General features: G+C 41.6%; 1 protein-coding gene across 3 annotated transcripts; it reads right to left on the bottom strand.

Annotated features, from left to right (window-relative positions):
* Nucleotides 1-5,628: 5,628 nt before the first annotated feature.
* adck2 (aarF domain containing kinase 2) lies at nucleotides 5,629-17,794 on the bottom strand. 3 transcript variants are annotated; one of them, XR_014569171.1, is made up of 12 exons: nucleotides 17,657-17,769; nucleotides 16,238-16,822; nucleotides 15,368-15,724; nucleotides 14,698-14,844; nucleotides 14,313-14,441; nucleotides 13,345-13,440; nucleotides 12,840-12,921; nucleotides 9,486-9,673; nucleotides 8,958-9,086; nucleotides 8,247-8,300; nucleotides 6,610-7,568; nucleotides 5,629-5,738 (listed from the first exon to the last, which is right to left on the bottom strand). XR_014569171.1 is itself a non-coding variant. In XM_083763544.1 (11 exons), the coding sequence occupies exons 2-11, from the start codon at nucleotides 16,763-16,765 to the stop codon at nucleotides 7,428-7,430; spliced, it is 1,851 nt and encodes a 616-aa protein (XP_083619670.1). In that variant the 5' UTR covers nucleotides 16,766-16,822; nucleotides 17,763-17,794; the 3' UTR covers nucleotides 5,814-7,427. The 3 variants fall into 3 exon arrangements, 2 of the variants coding, with proteins under 2 accessions (XP_083619670.1, XP_083619669.1); XM_083763544.1 differs by lacking the exon at nucleotides 5,629-5,738 and having other exon boundaries at nucleotides 5,814-7,568; nucleotides 17,763-17,794; XM_083763543.1 differs by lacking the exon at nucleotides 5,629-5,738 and having other exon boundaries at nucleotides 5,814-7,568.
* Between the last annotated feature and the right edge of the window lie 1,960 nt (nucleotides 17,795-19,754).

The raw sequence follows: 19,754 nt of genomic DNA, 5'->3' as shown, positions 1-19,754 counted from the left end.
ATGACGCCGAGAGGCTAAAGCAGGGAAACGTTTTAGCTGTCAGACTCGCTGCTTTAGTCGTTGTCTGCATGAGAATCACTGCTCCAGGCCAGGGTGCTGCTTTTGTTATATTGTATTAAAGTTAGAGAACATTACCACAGTTAATCACAGCATATAGTAACTAACCCCTCTCTCCTTCCATTCATGAAATGCCGCCTCGCGAACAGCTGACTTTACTATGAGTGACGTAGTGTAGTAGCACGAAACACCACGTGGCCCATATAACTGTCACCAACAACACTTTTAATTATATTTATTACATGAAGCAGACAGCCCTGTGATGAAACCTTTAGCATTACACTGTGGTTAATACGTTTTTATTCACAATGGAATGTTATTGTATACTCTTAATATATCATGGTGTAGCACAGCACAGTAGATTCATATTTCAATCGATCTGGGATGTTAACATTGTGCAAAACTCTGTTCAATGAATGGCCTCTTCTGCTACATTAAACATTACTAAACATTAAACGTTACTTATACCTGTTATTGAGACTCCTATAGAGCATGTTGACATGGATAGCTTGGTTAGTAGTATCTCTGTTATAGTTAATGCAGTTTGATTAAATGAATAGGCTTTTTTTGATTGATTGATTGAAATATTTATTAACAGTTTGTAGAATTTACAGTACATTTTAAGCACAAACTCAATACAAAGACTGTTAACTGTGAGTGGACGACCCATTTAAGCATTACACTTGTTTACAATTTGTTCATTGTTTTTTACATTGTTCAATTCATCAAAACATTTAGAGACATACAAATAGACATTTATATGTAGCTAAAGAACAGAACAGGCCTATTTTATTAGACAAAAATGTCAACAGATGACCGATGTCAGACAGATGTCACCCTCTTGGGGTTCCTAGAAAGATGTCCGTGAGGGCTTAGCAGTCACTACTTATTGAAATGACCAGTTGCCCTCTGAAAGATCTGAGGAAACAGCAGTCCTACCTCCACCACTGTACCACACCCGGATATCCCTGTCTGGTCAGCATATAACTCAATCCTGGCATTTGAGAAGCCTTTGACAGCTAGGTCTTCGTGCTTTGCATTTGAGATGAGATGAGATTCAATGTATTGTCAATGTACAGTACAGTACAGTACAGCACAGCACAGCACAGCACAGCACAGCACAGCGAAAAGTATTTTCGCATCTCACCAAAAATACTTTTCACTGTAGACCTACTGTACTTGTAGGCCTACTGTGATTTGATTGCAGCTCTACCTTATGAATGGCAAACACTTGAAGCAGACACAACGGATGTAGGCCTACTGCATGATCACTGGAATACCGATAAGCTTGGACCCAACACAGATAGAAGATAGTTTATTGTTTATTGTTTATTGAATGGATCCCCATTAGCTGACGCCGTGGCGACAGCTAGTCTTCCTGGGGTCCATATAAAATACATACAAAAAATACATACGGTAATTACAAATACATTCAACAAAGGTAAATTCATGAAAATACATAATAACAATTTATTCTATAAAATTAATTGCAACATAATGAGAATAACATTATGGTCATGTGGTCAGCTGTAGCAAGTGTTCCTTAAAAAGCATATTTGAAAGATAATTTAGGTTGTGTTATATTAATGTGAGGTGGTAACATGTTCCAAAATTATATTGATCGATACATAACTGTTTGTTTAAGGAGGTTCGTTTTTGGAGCAGGGAGTGATAAATGACAGAGGCTTGCAATTCTGGTGTTATGATTATGTCTGTCACTCGATTTTAATAACTGTAACTGGCTTGATGATGGAGCCTGGAAATAGACACATACAGTATAATGTCCCTACCACAACAAGGCATATACTACCACCATTAGACCTCCACATATGGAGCTGACCTGTTCTGACATTCCATATGTTGATCTGACCTCATCAAACCCTGTACACTCAAGATACGCTCCATATTATGGCCAGACCTCACCAAACCCTGTAAAGACACTGCCCCCGCTGCCACCCTTTGATCTCCATATATGGAGCTGACCCGTTCTGACATTCCATTATGTTGATCTGACATAATGAAACCCTATACACACTCAAGACACGCTCCATATATGGCATGTTTTGTTCAAAGAACTGTTAGGCGATTTTTCATTCTGTGAATCCATAGTTGGTGTCTTTGAAGGCTGATAACAGCAACTAAGCTATCACTTGGGAACTGCTATCATGTTGAAATATTATCTATGGATATAGACCTTTTAAATAAAATAAAACATTTGCCACCTTGAATGTCCCTCACTAGTGAAAATCCTGGTCTGAGCCCATGGACTATTTTAAGCAATAATTAAATCACCAAAGCACCAAATATAAATGCTGCAACCTGAGAAGGGGAAAAAAATACATCATTGTCTTCAGTGTGAATCAACTTCTTTATTTTTTTTTCTTCTTTTTTGTTATTATTATTGATGTCAGGTCAGCCATTTTGACAGCAAAGGAAAGGTTTCAAAGGGAACTTCACAGGGAATGTGTTCAGTTGATAGTGAGGGACAAGCATGCATGGCAGAGGCTCTAGGAGGTAGAGTGGTCGCCTGGGAAACGGTAAGGTTCACAGTTCCATCCCTGTGGGACTCCCCCACTGTCGAGGTGATCCTTAATTGAGCCAGACACTTAACCCTCGTTTAACCCATTTTGACCTGGGAACGATTCTACAAATGTCTTCTAAATCATGACAGTTTTCTGAGAAAAACCCCATGTTTTCGTTCTCACACATTCTCATACCAAGGACCCCCAAAAATATATGAAATTGACCGCCGACCCACATCTGGAAATATGTTGTTCCAGGGACCCCCCCCCCCCCCCCCCGAAACAAAGATTTGAGTTAAAAATGTTAGTTCTGATAGAATAATATTCAAAGATTTGAGGCACATTTTCACGATAGCTATACTATAACATAATCCTTAAAACACCAACAGGGGTTCCCGCCCAGAATGGATTCATTTGCTCTCTTGAGCAGATTGGTGCCTTAATTTGCGTCGATTCCATTGGCCGTCGGACGGTGTAAAGCTTTTGGGTAAAAAAGGTGCCATATAAATTAGCTGTGGGCAAAAAAAGAAGTGATTCATGGATATAGCGCAATTTTTAATGCCACAATATAAAAATGGAATCGCAAAGTATAGGCCTATAATAAAAGCAAAGTAACTTCGAAACGCAATATAGATCAAATCGGCACCCTAGGTATCAATATCGTATCGAATATCGTCCCACCCCTAATATAATATAGATTTTTGTAGATCAGCTCTTTTTGATGATCTAATGTTATAATACAGATTATACACTAGGCTAAACAAGGCATGAATGAATCACCCACACACATACAGTATGGTGAAACCATACAGTGAAAAAGATGAATAAATATACAGAGAAACTTACAGATGTTTTCTTTTACTTTCAGAAATACCACACAGTGTAGCAAATCAATACTCAAGTCCTGCATTCAAAACTTTAATGGCTTATTATGAAGAAGAAATGCCACTTGACAGTTTTCAAATCAGCCCTCATGGTGGCGCTACAACAGGCCAAGTTGCGTCTCACACACACACAAACATGTTAAAATTACTCCTAAACATTTTGCCAAACATCACACACTCTCCTGTCCTCCTGGTGGAGACCTGTGCCCAGAAGGGCACGTTTTCTAGTTAATTTCTGCATTTTAGGGCCCATGCACCATATAATGCATTTGGATGGCAAAAATGGCAGATCTGCAAGTTCAGTGTCTTGAATGAGATGTGCTGTGAGTTTGCATATCTGCTATTTTCCAGCATAGGACCGTTGCACAGTGAAGTATAAACAAGGCTTTCGTTTTTTTATTCATTCAAAATAAGAACAACTCAACTATAGTAGGCATTTATATTTCCTTTTTGATTTCCTTGTAGATTGGCTATTTTCAAATACTAAGCCATGTTAATTTACCGGTATGTAGCTTTGTATGATGAAGCCCAAATTTCTCAAATATAAAGTTATATAAAAATTAAATAAAGCAAAAATAGTGGAGGTACATAATGTTTAATTTTTTTTCTTTTCTTTTTTTAAGAAATGTTCCACCCAGTGTGCTCTCTTATCAGCTGTCATCCCTGGTCTGACAAGTGACATATCCTTCCCCATCCATTCTTCCTCTTCGATTTCGACTGATACCTGTCCATTTAAGGGTTAAGTTTTTGTTTTTTCACAAGCACTGTACTGCATCCAATACAACAGCTTGTTTGATTGTGGACACTTTTGTGTGAAAATCAGACAAGAAAACATGTTCAAATCATTGTTTAACATGGGTGTCAATGGGAAATTGCAACCCATTTTGATAGGGTGGCTCCGGGTAGAAAATAGTTAAGCAATTGAAATTGGGACTGACATTTAAAATGGTAAATACAACTTTGCCCTCTATGCCCTTTGTACCCGCATACCTGACAAACTACCTAAAAAGGTTTAGTGACTCCCACAGCCACAATACAAGAGGAAGTGATGCAAGAACAACGATCTGGTACCACCCACTTTTCAAAACAAACATGGGCAAATTCTCCTTTGCGAGGAGAGGAAGGCCCAAAACCACCTGGCGCAGAACTGTGACGCAGGAGCTGGGACACATGAACCTGTCCTGGGGAGAGGCGCAACGTAGTGCCAGGGATCGGATGCAATGGAGAGTAGTGCTCATTGAAGCCATATACAGCACTGCCACCCAAGAGTGGAATGCCCTGACTCCCTCCCTCAAAAATGCATATCCCTGGCGTCTTTTAAAGGACAACTTTAGTTTTTTTCAACCAAGGTTCATGTTTTAGCTTGTATGTGTATTAGAGAAACTAAAAGTTGAGTGTTAATTTCTTTTCATTTGCTGCTTTCTTTAGTTTTGGGGATTTTAGCAGTTTTTGACAGGGGGGCGGGGGCATTCGAGCATGGGGCTAAATATGTATTTCTTTACAAAATATTATGGCGGTTTATTTTTTTATTATTTACTATAGTCTTACTAGACCCCAAGAAATTACATCTGGCCACAAAAGATCACAGGATCTACTGAATGTGTCAAACTGACATATTGAGCCTATACACACAGTATAAGCCTTCCCCCAGTAGGCTACCTTCACATTCAGTAGATCCTGTGATCTTCTGTGGCCAGATGTAATTTCCTGGGGTTTATTAGGACTATAGTAAATAATAAATAAATAAATAAATCACCATCAAATTTGGTAAGAAAATACATATTTAGCCCCATGCTCGAATGCCCCCGCCCCCCTGTCAAAAATCCCTAAAACGAAAGAAAGCAGCAAATGAAAGAAAATTAACACTCACCTTTTACTTTCTCTAATAAGAACCTAAAACATGAACCTTGGTTGAAAAAAACTAAAGTTGTCCTTTAAAACCGGCCTGAAAATCCACCTTTCAGCATTCCTAAGGGAAACAAAATGAAGGATTTTTTTCTTTTACTTTACTGAATTATTGATAAATACAATATTACATGCAACAATTGTAATGCATATAGAATAATCCCTATATGAAAATAATGGATAGTTTGCAGCAGATAGTCGTTTGCCGATTACTTTCTCATGTTTTCTGGTGTCTAGTCAAAGTGATGCCGTTCGCCAACGGTCAACCTCATGGTCTGCTCAGCCTCAGCACCGACTCCACCGCAGTACCGAGCTGCATCCAGCAGGTGGCACTGCTGCTTCAGGGAAACTGGCTGGTGAAGAGCTGAGACTGTGAGACAGTCAAACACATACAGAGAGAGAGAGAGCCTCTTCTCACATTCACAAAAACAACATGAATGTGGCAATGTGCACAGCGTCTGAGACCTTTTTTTATTCACACAGAATGTGCAGATTATAAGAAAAACATAGAAGTTATACTAATTTGAATGTTGTCTCCACCTGCTGGGGAATACAGGCTAATCCCAACAAACCACAGAAGTAAAAGTTCTGTATTCAAAATATTACTTAACAATTTCAGCATTTAGCAGACGCCCTTATCCAGAGAGAATGTGTAAGTGAATTTTTCCATTTCCCACACCAAATAAATTCACAACTTAAAGCAAAGTCCCTCCATTCTTGAGCTTGACTTCTCTTGTAAAAGACATTTACAGACCCTTGGTCACAGACAAATAATTGTTAAATGTGTCCCATAAGAAGTCTTAATTAGAAATGGTTCCTGCACTTAGAAATTGACAAGTCTTCCCAAACGTCCACAAATTAAAACATTAAGAACAATAAATAAATAAAATGACTGATAATTTAACTGGCAGTTAAATAGATGACAGCTTTGTGTGGAATGGGGAGTATTTACAGAATATATCTGTATAGTCTAGGGTTTAAGAGTAGAAACTGGCTACTGCATAGTTTTAAAAAACCACAAACGAGTAAAATTAAGTCGTATGGTCATTATCACATTCAGACATATTTTATTGTCAACTGTGAGGTTCGTACATGGAATCTTCATTGGCACCGTGCTGTAAACACCCAAAAACCCAAAACATGACTTACATGAACATACATAAATAGAGCAATGAATTGCAATGGTTGATTTAAGTGTAGTAGTGTACAATAAAATTGAATATAACTTTTTCGTGTTTCACCTGCAACGACAGGAGGAGATTGGGATGTGCCGTGTCAGGATCCAGAGTGACGTCGTCTTCAGCGCTACTTGAGAGAATTCCTCAGTCTTCCTCAACTGTCTCCTTTGCCACTACTATAGCTGTTCTAATATACTGCACACTCACTTCACAGGACAGTGTAAGCCCATCAATCGCCTGTGAACAGGTGGAACGGAACTGGAAATTCTGGAGAAGGCGGATGGTGGAGGTGGTCCTCGGTGTGACTGCTTAATGCTTTTCCTCTGGAGCTCAGCGGTTTCTTCTTCCAGCCGTGCGAGACGCGCCGATGCGGGTGGAAACCTCATATGTTCAAAACGGTTACTTTTCAGGATATAAATTCAAAAGTAGCAGATCTACAAGGTCAAAACGCGTCGTTTCACACCACGTTCTGATCTTGTGGATCTTCTACTTTTGATGCTTTTGTGTAACACTGTAGTATGATCAAGTAGGACAGGACTAGAGTAGACATTCATTTACTCAACATCACAAAAAGTTAGAATGTGGAGATGAGAGGTAACATAATACAATATTGATGCTCCTCTATGAGGGACTACGACTGAATCCTTTAACCAGGTACTTATGGAATTCCCCCAGGGGTCTATACTAGCACGGTAGCACCCCTCCCACTCTCCCTCTAAAACAAATCGCTTCGCAGAAATCAGCTGATATACAGCTTTTGCCAAATGTTTGCCAAATGGGTTAGGTTTCATGTGGTTTTAACTGGATATATTTTCATGTCATGTGTATACTATGCAACCTTTTCCGAATGACAGTCCATGTTGATGTGTGCGTGTCGTGTGTCAGAGCATCGAGGCACAGTTCTGGAGGAGCAGGGGCTTAGCCATCTCCAGGATGTCCAGGTTAGGGTCCAGGGACCTGCCCAGGCCCTCCAGCACCATGATGGCAATAACCATGGATGCAAAGTTGCTCTCCAGTTTCACCTAAGAACACATTACAAGTTAACCGCAACATCACACAAACTGCTGAATGGACGCAAAGCTACTCATCAGTCTCACCTCGAAATACCATATTTTCTATGAGGACATTTTCATGTCCTTTAAGTTTAAGTGAATAGTTGTGTCTATACCGTTTTGCGTATGGATTTGCCATTTGGTTATGGGATACTGTGATGACACTGCAACTGTATTTATTAGTATTAGGTGTATACTACTCATCATCATACCTGGAAGATATACGGGAACGCCTACTGAGTGGCAAAAAACTACTTTCTGGCCTTGACAGCCCATACATCCAAACAGAAAGGTCCTACAGTATCTGATTGCATTAAACTCACTTTGCCACTCACTTTATGCATGTGCATACGCTATACTGTTGCTCCATTATTGATGGTGCTTGACTGATGAGATGATCAAGCACTACAGAGACATTTCTTGTATCTGCTGCTGCATTTCTACAGTACCTTTCTTTATTAACGTAACTGCTGTGCTGCTTCTGGTGAATGAAATTCCCCATGGAATCAATAAAGGTCTCTCTATCTATAGAAAGGCATCAAATGATAGCACAACTTCAACTGCATTTGCATGATTCATAAATCATAATAGTGGTGCTGCAATTACAGAAAACGAAAAGGCATAGATTTGAAGAAAAAATAATTTCACCTTGTGGGTGATGAGAAGGCCAAATACTCTGGAGAGTAGGTCAGCCACTTGAACCTGTAAAAACAAATAAAATAAAATAAATGGCTGCTACTGTACAAATTCACTGTACCGACTATGTACTTTTAGCCTGGTTGAACCACTCCCCTTGCTGGACAACATTAGCATTTTGCCCGAAGAGAGAGGGCTCTCTCCCTTCAGGCAGAGACGATGCACTCCGAACCAAATCTGGTCGGAGCGAGATGCGGCTGTATGCGGCCGCTAGAGGCGGGATCAACGTGAGACTTATGACATATTGAAGCTGTGCCACAGCGCAAATGTAAACACAACCTAACAAGACTACAACACGAAATTATTATGGAGATATCAAATGTTTGTCCCACTGCTTTCGGTTCATCGTTCGGTTCATCGAGCCCAGAATGATGCAGGCAGGAGGAGGGAACTTGTGAACTCAATACTGCCGCAATCTGGGCAGAGTCAGGTTAATGTACTTTAGCACAGGGATACATGTTTAACTTGATCTGTGACAAATTAATAGAAAACGAAAAACCTACCCTGCAACTCTTACTAGTTCAATCAAATCATTCCCTTATCTGCTGAAAACACAGGCTTAATTATGCCACCTGAGCACAGCAGTAACGCGACACACTTCCATTTCCTTATTGGGAACACTAAGACACAAAAACATGAATACATGCTGGGCTAACACAGTACCTTTCCCAGTGAGAGGGTGTTGCTGAGGGCCTGGTCTACCAGCTCTGCCATCTCCCTCTTGAAACCTGGTACATCCTCACACTCGTGAGCCCTGGCATGATGGAGGAGGAGCTCTGCTACCCGTTCACCCTACTCACGCACGCACGCACAAACACAATGTTTTACTCCACTACAATTATTGTAAAACACTAGTTACTGGTTACTTTTTTGATTATTACTAATTTACTACAAAACATACAGTACATTAACCACTTGAGCCCTATATATATTTCGGCCATTCAAAAATATAAATATTTAATACATTATTATTTTGAAAACTTGTGAAATGGGACATTCTGCATAATGTCATGACTACTTTTTACCTTTGGTACTTTATTACCGGTAAGTACATTGATACCAACACGTTTGCACTTTTACTCAAGCTAATTTTGAATTCTGGACTCTTACTTGCAACAGTCTATTTCGATATTGCAATATTGACACGTTCACTTAAGTATAAAACATTGTACTTTCCCCAGCGTTGCTCACCTGCCGCAGCACCACGGCGGTGAAGACGGCTCTGAAGTTGTCCCGGTCCCGCTGGCCCAGCTGGGCCACGATGCCGGCGTCCAGCAGCACCAGCTGCAGAGGCTCTGAGCCCGGCTTCATGCTCACCATCACCATGTCCCACAGGTCTGTCAGCGTGGCCGTGTCCTGACGGGCTTCACCGCCGGACCCTGAAGGGTTATTAAACTAAATGAAATAACCAAAACTAAAAGTAAAAAATAAATACAATAAAAACATTATAGCTAACTGAAATGAAATAGAATCTAGGAATTACGAAAACTAAGGTTTAAAGGACCTATAACATAAAATTCTACTTTTTCAATTTCTTTTGTGTTTTTGGAGCTCCCATGTGTGTTTTCTATCCCAACAAATAACCAATTTTGAACAATCAGGCCTTCATGTCATATGGGTGTTTTAATGGAAATTGCTCTCAGAAACAGCTCGACTGATTTTGGCCTCATCGTGATGTCATCAATGTCACCCTACTTTGTATAATTCCTCCATTTCTTCAGTCTTCAGTTGCAAATTTGCATTTCCACTTTGTTTACAATGTCCACCATTGTTGATTTTCCAAGCTGGCATGGAATGGAAACAAGCCTGGTTTTATCTAGCATGAGTATTATAATGACTCAAATATTAAATAATCTGCATATCAGCACCCTCTCCACCTCAGGACAGTGTAGTACTGCAGCTAAAACTGCTTTCAAAGTCCAGAAAGAATTGACAAGGCCTGGTTATATCAGAGTGGTGATTGAGGCTCAAACCATTATAAATAACTTTGAGGGACATAGACAATATGATTATTAAATATTAAAAGCAGTTTTAAAATGCATGTTATTTGCGCTTTAAGCCCTATTGTCAAAACATTTCAAAAAGCTTAATTTTTTTTTAGATTTTGACTGTTTTTCTGAGCTTGATGAATCACTCACCTGACTAATCCCATATTTCGTGCTCGGACTCAACCAACACCAACCCCAACATACCATGCATGTCCTCCTTCTCTCCTCTTTCCCCAGACGAGGTTCTACAACTAGTAACATCCTCTAGACCTACCACTTGTCCTCTTGACCCTGTCCCGTCTCCAATCTTCCAGACCATCGCACCTGATCTGCTCCCCTTCATCACCTCCATCATCAACACCTCAGTAACCTCAGGCTGCGTCCCATCTGCCCTCAAGTCAGCCAGAGTAACACCACTCCTCAAAAAACCAACCCTTGACTCCTCAGATGTCAAGAACTACAGACCGGTATCACTCCTTTCATTTATTTCTAAAACCATTGAACGTGTCGTCTCCAACCAGCTCTCTCTCCATCTCTCACAGAACAACCTGCTGGATCCCAACCAGTCCGGATTCAAGAAAGCCCACTCCACAGAAACTGCCCTGCTGGCAGTCACAGAAGCACTGCATGCTGCCCAAGCTGCTTCCCACTCTGCAGTACTGATTCTCCTAGACCTATCAGCAGCATTTGACACAGTGAACCACCAGCTGCTCCTAGACACCCTAGCGGAGCTAGGCATCGGTGGAACGGCACTAAAGTGGTTCTCCTCCTACCTCACCGACCGGACCTACCAGGTTTCCTGGAAAGGTCTGTTATCATCCCCCCGAACCCTCCAAACTGGGGTCCCACAGGGATCTGTACTTGGTCCCCTCCTTTTCTCACTGTACACTAAATCCCTTGGCACTATCATCTCTGCTCACAATATATCCTATCACTGCTACGCCGATGACACACAACTGTTCCTATCCTTTCCCCCCTCTGCCACTCAGGTGGAAGAGCGCATCACTGCATGCCTGGCTGACATCTCACAGTGGATGTCCTCCAACCACCTCAAGCTGAACCCAGACAAGACTGAGCTTCTCTTCTTCCCAGCTAAGTCCTGCCCTATGCGGGAGCTAACTATTTCCGTAGACAACGCCCTGGTAACGTCTGTCCCAACAGCCAGGAATCTTGGTGTTGTCCTGGATAGTCAGCTCTCGTTCAAAGCTCACATCACAGCTGTCACTCGATCATGTAGGTTCACACTCTATAACATACGACGAATTAGACCGTTCCTCACCCAGGAATCAGCCCAGCTCCTAATCCAGACAAGTCTTGTCAAAACTCGACTATTGTAACTCCCTCCTTACTGGCCTACCAGCATGTGCACTTAAGCCTCTCCAGCTGATCCAAAATGCAGCAGCTCGCTTGGTCTTCAACCAGCCAAAATTCTCACATGTCTCCCCCCTGCTCCGCTCCCTCCACTGGCTCCCGGTCGCTGCCCGCACAGAATACAAAACTCTGATGCTGGCATTCAAAGCAACCAAAGGTATGGCTCCCCCATATCTTACAAGTATGATTGAACCCTACAAACCCTCCCGCGCACTCAGATCAGCCAACGCAGGGAAACTGGAAGTACCCTCACTAAAAACGCCGGGCCAACGCTCCACACGTCCCAAACTCTTCTCCCTTCTGGCTCCAAAACTGTGGAATGCACTTCCCATTGCAGTCAGAACTGCAGCATCACTCACAATCTTCCGCCGTAGCCTGAAAACCCACCTTTTCAGACTCCATCATGGCCCATAGCACTTACCCTAACCCCTTAGATAGCATTTCTGTTGGCTTAGATAGCATTTGACACAGACTTATAGCATGTTATGTAGACAGCACTATAATTGTATTGTATATAGTTATAGCACGCCATAGTACATATGTATAGCATAGTAGTAAATATGTATAGTTTATATGTATAGTGTATGTATAGTTTCATTATATAGATATTCCACTGTTACTTTCTTAGCTTACGCATGTTTCATGATATTGATAAATGCTTTTATGTGATGTATTCCCATGCTTTTGTTCTTGCTTAAATGTAAGTCGCTCTGGATTAAGAGCGTCTGCTAAATGCCTAAATTGTAAATTGTACAAAAACATAAATAAATGGAAGTTCCAGACCCACAGGAACGCGGCCAGGGGGGGGCGGCTCGTTTCTGGCGAGCCGCCCCGCATGGTTGAGAAATGACTGAGTTACCGTGTGGGGTTCCCTCTGCTGTACTATACTGTCACTGTACTGCTTTCGTGCTCAGACACAGCCAGCCAGCTTTCGTGCTCGGACACAGCCATGGGACAGACCCAGGGACACACATAGCTGTCTATAGGAGTGGTTGCACCACTCAAAAATAACTAACACTAAAAATAATCAAATTGAAAGTTAAAAAGCTTACTAAACTAGCAAAACCGCTTTGATAACGAATTAAAACTAAACTGAAAAAATTAAAAAAAAATATTTTAATTTATTTAATTTTTAAAAAAAATAACGAAAAATGAAAACTAATGACGAACGCAAAACTATACTAACCTTGATCAAGAGTATCCCCCCGTCGCTGCACCAGGATGTTTCCAGGGTGGAGGTCCCCATGGACAAAGTTGTCCACAAATACCTGGGAAAAAGAGAGGCACATAGACATAGTCGCATTGTCAATAGTCTCACGATGCGCAGTCTGACAACTATTCCACAATGTCCAAATGTAATATACCGGTATGCTTCAATGATTTTTATTTTATTAGGATAAATTTGCACGACTGTAAAGACGAAATAGACTTCCCTTTGCCGAGCAACATTAGCCAAATCCTCCTGGGTGATCCCGAGGCATTCCAAGGACAGTGTGTAGATATATCGCCCCCAATCGAGCCGATTAGATTTTCAACCGAGAAAACCCTGCCTTAACAGTGTCACCACCAGACCCTGAATGTGAGGCTATCGAATCAGGGGCTGGAGCCAGGCTAGGAACATAGAGCTATTTTATTAAATCAATAAAATAATATTAACCCACAGTCCATTGCGTCTTATTGCTTCATCTTACCATCTTTAGCATGGTCTGCACTCCCATCCTGGCTATTCTCTGCTTCACCTCCTGTGGTACACCAGAGCTCAGGTAGTTGGATATGGGCTCACTCTCCTGAGAGATACATAAAGATTAATCACGTTTTTAATGATTGAACACCAACTGAATAACACTGGCTTGGACCATGTTTAAAAGCTTATACTGGGTTTTGATGTGAAAATCGTGGCCAGAATATTACACACAAGTATGAACCAAATAGGAAATAAAAAACACACTACCTTTCTGCTGTAATAAACATTTGAAACTTTGAAAGACTGATTGAAGACTTGATTTAACTTGGTGTTCCTATTTTCAGTGAGTGACACTGTTGTATGACGGAGTATAAATAAAGAATTACTTTCCTCTGCCAATGAGGTTTGCATGTCGTTGCCGTCGGGCAGAAACCTCTTATCTCCATATTCAAACTTTTTTTTCGTAAATTAATGTCCTAGGCCTACTTGATCATACTACAGCATCACAAAAATCATTATGTATTACAGTATACTTATTATGAAGATGGCTTATGCCTGGGTTGTCTGTCTCTCTGCAATATCTGTACAATGCTTCTATTTATGTATTGTCTGTGTGTGTTTTGTAAAACGTTTATGTGCTAGTGCACTTTTCCCAAGACAAATTTCCCCCCGTGGGACAATAAAGTATATCTCATCTCATCACATCTCAAAAGTAGCAGATCTACAAGCTCAAAATGTTTTTAGCTTGTAGATCTGCTACTTTTGAATTAGAATCCTGCAAAGTAACAGTTTTGGCCCTGGGCAGTGGCTCAGCAGTCCAGGCACCTTGGCCGGTAGTCCGAGTCTGGTAGTGTGCCACGGGCTCGACTCCCGATCCCGACGGCCTTTACTGCATGTCACCCCCCCATCTCTCTCTTCCTGTCAGCCTAAAAATATAAAATAAAGGTGAAAGCAGACAATACAATAACAACTCACCTCAAAGGTTTCCACTAAGATTGTCCTGGTGACAAATGGTCGCAGTGGAGTGGGGAACTTGACAAAATCCACATCCCGGAAGTTTTCTTTGAAGCGTTCAATATTCCTGGCTTCAAAACGGAGGTCAATCTGAAATGGGGGTCAAGTCAATTCTATTAAACAAACATGTTGCTTCAAATCCTACTAAATAGTAAATACTTGTTGGCTTTGTACAATATACATTTCTGTCCATATGTTATAATAATAATTAATTCTGCTACATAAGACAAGACAGAGATACAAAAAACCTATAAAATGCATATCCTGGGAAAAAAGAGGTTTCTTCTGTTGCTGTCACACACAATAAAATACCAAAAATGCATGTTCTAAACGGAGAGCTTCGTACCTGTTTGGTCATGAGCTTTTCAAACTCCTCTACGATCTCTGGCAGACTGAGCCATTTGAGTCCAGGTAGACGGTGTAGCAGCCAGCTGGCTGCTTTCATCAGCAGCAAGTCCATCTCCACCTGACTCTTGATGCCTGGGTGGAGAACCTACAGTAAAGGGAAAGGGCTGTCACGGTTACAACATTTCAGTTGCTGATTCATAGCGACAGGTCTATATAGAGACACGTTATTTTACTTTTTTTTGGACGACAAAAGGTGCTGTAAGTGATACGTGTTTTTGCTCAACATTATGATAATAGTCACTGCTCTATGGAGTGTTTGTTCAGCAACAGGGGTCTTCCCATCTCTCCAGCTCTTTAATAAATAGAAATACATACAATGAATATATACAACTTTGTCCAATCAGGAGAGAGAACTCTGACCTACAGGATACAGAAGTGAAATTGGAAGTGATAAGAAATAAATTCAATAAACGGAAATGGTGCTCATAAATGGGCCCTCATTTCTGATTGGATGACACTGGTGACCAACCTGACATGTTATTTTCTATTTACAACTCCTAGTAATGAAAAGTAAACACTAGCAATTACTATTGTAAGTATAAGAATATAGAGCTTTAATGTTTTAAGTACACAACTTTTTCTTCACCATCTCTGATCATCACATTCACCTTGATCGCCACTGGTATCAAATGCTCCATGTCTGGGTGGCTGCCGCCGTGATGGCTCCCCGGGGGGTCGGCCCACTCTCTCTTCTTCTTCCAGAGGCCCCACAAGGAGCTGATCATTCCCCAGAGACCAGGGATCTCCCAGGCCTCCAGCAGGTGCTCTTCTCTCTCCATCTTCTCCACCAGTGTCTGGAAGTCGGGGTCTTCCACGCCGTCCACCCTGGCCCAGCCTCGGTACACCTGGGCCACGCAGCCAGAGCCCACCGGCTCCTTGCTCTCGAACACAAACAGCCTCCTCCAGCCTTCCCCGAACGCCCGGCGGAGAGACTGCTTGGTCCGGGCCCAGGAGTGGGGGCGTACCTTAGGGGATGTCAAGATCATGGCATTTTACTTTGACGATTAATAGTCAAATATAATGATTTTATATTGTTTTATGTTTATCTACTGGGTCCAGCGTGCCACGGCTGCCTCAATCATAACCATAAACAAAGACAGACAGACAGATACAGAGTTGTCCATATATGGTCACAAAAGGTACACAGACAGTACCACAGGCATGTACAACGGTTACTCTGTCAAAGCCCCCGACACTATGACTCAGACATATTGGCCGGATCGGCTGCGGCGTTGCGACGTAGGTGTTCAGAATCGTTTCCATTCATCTGTATGAAATGAATTCCATCTTTTTCGAAAATAGCAGAAATTGCTGATCTAGTGTCGATTCCAAACTTATGGTAACTTAAATATACAAATATAATGTAGTCCTACTGTGGCCAAAAATCTGCTATTTTCGAAAGTATGAACAGCTGAATGTATGATGAATGGAAACGATGCCCATTACCTCAAATAATTGCAATAAGGCGTTAATTGTACCTTGACGTGGAGCCGCGAGAAGCGGTCACAGAACTCCCGGGAGAAGATGTCGCGCCGGGTGCTGGCCCACTGGCCCAGCTTGATGAAGGTGGGACCGGACGTCTCCGTCACCCACAGCAGAACGTCCAGCCAGCGAGACGCCCAGCCAGAGGAGACCCAGGTCAGGGGCGTGAGGAGGAGGAGAGGGACAAACTTGAGGAGCAGCACCAGCGCCCGGAGGCTGAGGCGCAGGAGGAAGACAAGTTTGTGAACCTGGACTTTAGCTACTGATTTCCTCTCCGCGGGAAGAGCCTCCTGACAAGTGGCCACGCAGCCGGACACGTGAACTGCACCCCAGCAAAACAGTGTCATTTTGGGTATCTGTGTTAGAACGTGGCCACGGGGGAACAGACGTGTTCCTGGACTACGACGGAGCAGTCTGAATCTGGTGAACGATCCCAGGGCCTTCCGAGTCACCGTTGACCTCAGCTGGACAAACATGGATCTGGCACCAAAGGTGGACACGGTCACGTGGAATAATGACGACATCTCGATCGGTCCGCCGGAGTCAGTTGATCCTGTACCTGTAGTGTTGTACCGTTACACCTGTGGTGAGCATGGAACAGGGTTACACACACTGGGGGATTAAGCACTCCGATTGATTTTTTTTCTTTTCTTAAGTAAATACCAGCAATACCACAATGTTACAGCCTCGCCCGACACCCTGAATTCAAAATGTTACTTACGTCAAAGTGCAAAAGTATAAGCATAACAATATAGCTATTAGCTAAGTAAAAGTACTCATGACATTTACACTATAGTGTAGATAAATCATGTTATCAGACAATAATTATTAATGATAATCAATTGAGTGCGATGTTCTACACGGATTACACGCTATTGTATACATGTGTGCAGTGAGCCAGTGGATCAGCTATTTTTTTTCCCCCTTGATTAAAATTATTGCATAATAATTCATAATCTTAATCTGCAAAGTAACATGAAGCAAATATGCTGTCAAATTTTTGTGGTGATAACAATATTGCCTCTGAAATGTAGCACTGTATGAAAAATGCAAATACTCAATTAAGTCAAGTAAATATGTGCCTCATAATTGTACAAATTACAATACCTGATTAGATGTGGCCTACTATAATTATCTCCCACAGTACCAGCTATTACGACTACGACATCATATTCTGCAGACGTTCAACGATATAGCCAAACCAGCCAGGTTGCGTAATGTAACGTTTGTAAAGCATTAGATGAGGTAAAAGGCAACGTTAGGTTAAGGTAGGCTAGCCCTACAAGTCAGAACCCAATGGTACTGAAGTCTCCCAACAGGTGCTAAAAATGTTTAAACTGCTAAACATTAATAACGACGTGGAAATAGTACAGTACAGGCCCCTTTTCAGTTGAGTTTCTGCAGATCCACCTCACCATATAATGCATCCATTCACTTAAATAGTATTTTTTTTATATGTTATTTTAAATAACACTGATAAACTCGCATGTGTGGAGGTCTGGAGGAGATTGTCAACATTACCATAACAACATTGACATTCAGTTCCGGGTTCTGTACGTCACGTCGTCAGAAAAAAATTAAATTAAAGGGACAGTCTGGAATATACCGTCCCATGTTAACGCCGGCTGCCTGGGGCCTAGCCTCGATACCCAGGCTTTCATTTCGTCTGCGCGAAAGATGGGGCCTAGCCTAGGGCAGTAGACACTTTTCCTGCAGGCTGCAGCCGTTACCTTCTCTCTCCCAACTTTCCAACCATATTAGGCTATTTCCAAGAAATTGGGCATCCCCCGCGGAACCTAGCCCAAACATTTAGAATCTCGTAGAGGTTTTTTTTCGATTCTGACGAATCTCTCTACGAGAGTCTAAAACACAACCCCCCCCTTTACCGTCGAATGTTGAACGTTTGTGCCTCAAAATCACTCTTACCTTGTACAAATGCAAAATCTAAGCTGCTTTTAATGTTGCCCCACTTGTTTGTGAGGTGTACGGATTCAGATTAAACACGGAACATGCTTATTTTTCAATAAAAAAGCTATTTTAATCCACTCTGTCTCGGAATCTGGCGGCCATCTTGCTTTTCTCTCCATTGTAAATGCGCAAGAGAACCCTGGCCGCTAGGGGCGCGGGCAATATTCTGTTGCGCCGTTTACCGCATTTACAATGGAGGATTCAGAAACAGAGTGGATTAAAATAGCTTTTTTATTGAAAAATAAGCATGTTCCGTGTTTAATCTGAATCCGTACACCTCACAAACAAGTGGGGCAACATTAAAAGCAGCTTAGATTTTGCATTTGTACAAGGTAAGAGTGATTTTGAGGCACAAACGTTCAACTTTCGACGGTAAAGGGGGGGGTTGTGTTTTAGACTCTCGTAGAGAGATTCGTCAGAATCGAAAAAAACCCTCTACGAGATTCTAAATGTTTGGGCTACGCGGAACCATGATTCATGAACATTATTGTCTGGATTGAAAGAACAACCACCATAGAGTTATAGCCTAAACACAGGAACAATCTGACGACAATGTGTACCCAAGCCTTTCCAGTGTCACCGACAACTACACAAAGTAAGGTGCGTTTATTGATAGTATGAAGTATATTATTCTTACTTTAGAATGTATCATTAATGTTAGGGCCATCAGCATCACCATGTCAGCTTGTGATGGACAGTGTTAGCCATGGACATAGAATGTGGTCATGATTAATATTTCCAGAAACACACAGACCTAGCCCTAAATTAAATTAATATTAGTGGACTAGTCCTAATGTGCCATATGCCAACATTAATGTGCTACTGCTACACATACAAAAGTATTCTGCATGATTGCATCATTTGTACCCTAGCTTTAACCCATGCAATGCCTCCCTGCTTGGCACTCAGACTCAGCATCAATCAACAAGGGAATCAAAAGTCCAGCCTGGGATGTACATCAAGCTGCAGAAACAGATACAGAAACAGGAGGTAGGCTACGGAATGTACCACATTTCCGTAAGGCACAGGCTTACTTACAGTAGCCTTTAGTGTTTTCATCGTAAATTACATTGACAAAATAGTAGGCTACTGTTACAAAAATAACATTACAATCTTCTTTTTGACACATTGATGACCCAAAAATACAACAAAAATGGCTGGGGGTGGGGGTAATATTCTTTCAAAACCCAGAAAGCATTTTATTTGTCTAGCTCCGTTTGGAACCTCAATATATCTGCTACGCTGAGCTAAGCGTAGATATGAGGTTACAAACGGAGCTCTAGTATTTGTCATGCCCTAGCTAGCTGGATATTATTCTCCAATCTCCACCACATACACAAGATATAGGATAAAATAATCTACTGCTGCTATGCTCATGCAGTGTAAATAGGTCTGTCTTCCACTTGCCGACTTCTTTTTCTCGCTTTATCTTTTATGGAAATCACAAAACAATAATGGAGCTTGCCGAAAAATATTTTCACACTGTTTTACACCTGTAAACCTGTGATATGACAAGTTTTTCAAATTCTTATTTGTTTCTACAGG

The sequence above is a fragment of the Protomyctophum parallelum genome (assembly GCF_964188405.1).
Source record: "Protomyctophum parallelum genome assembly, chromosome: 4".
Taxonomy (NCBI): domain Eukaryota; kingdom Metazoa; phylum Chordata; class Actinopteri; order Myctophiformes; family Myctophidae; genus Protomyctophum; species Protomyctophum parallelum.
This window is presented reverse-complemented; position numbering and strand designations above follow the sequence as displayed.

What these genes read in the sequence shown, in the direction of transcription:
- adck2 (XM_083763544.1), bottom strand. Translation starts at nt 16,765, where the DNA reads ATGTCGTCATTATTCCACGTGACCGTGTCCACCTTTGGTGCCAGATCC. An exon ending in TGCAGACCATGCTAAAGATG is followed by an intron (nt 12,922 to 13,344) that starts GTAAGATGAAGC and finishes TCTTTTTCCCAG; the next exon opens with GTATTTGTGGACAACTTTGT. An exon ending in GCCTTCTCATCACCCACAAG is followed by an intron (nt 7,569 to 8,246) that starts GTGAAATTATTT and finishes ATGTGTTCTTAG; the next exon opens with GTGAAACTGGAGAGCAACTT.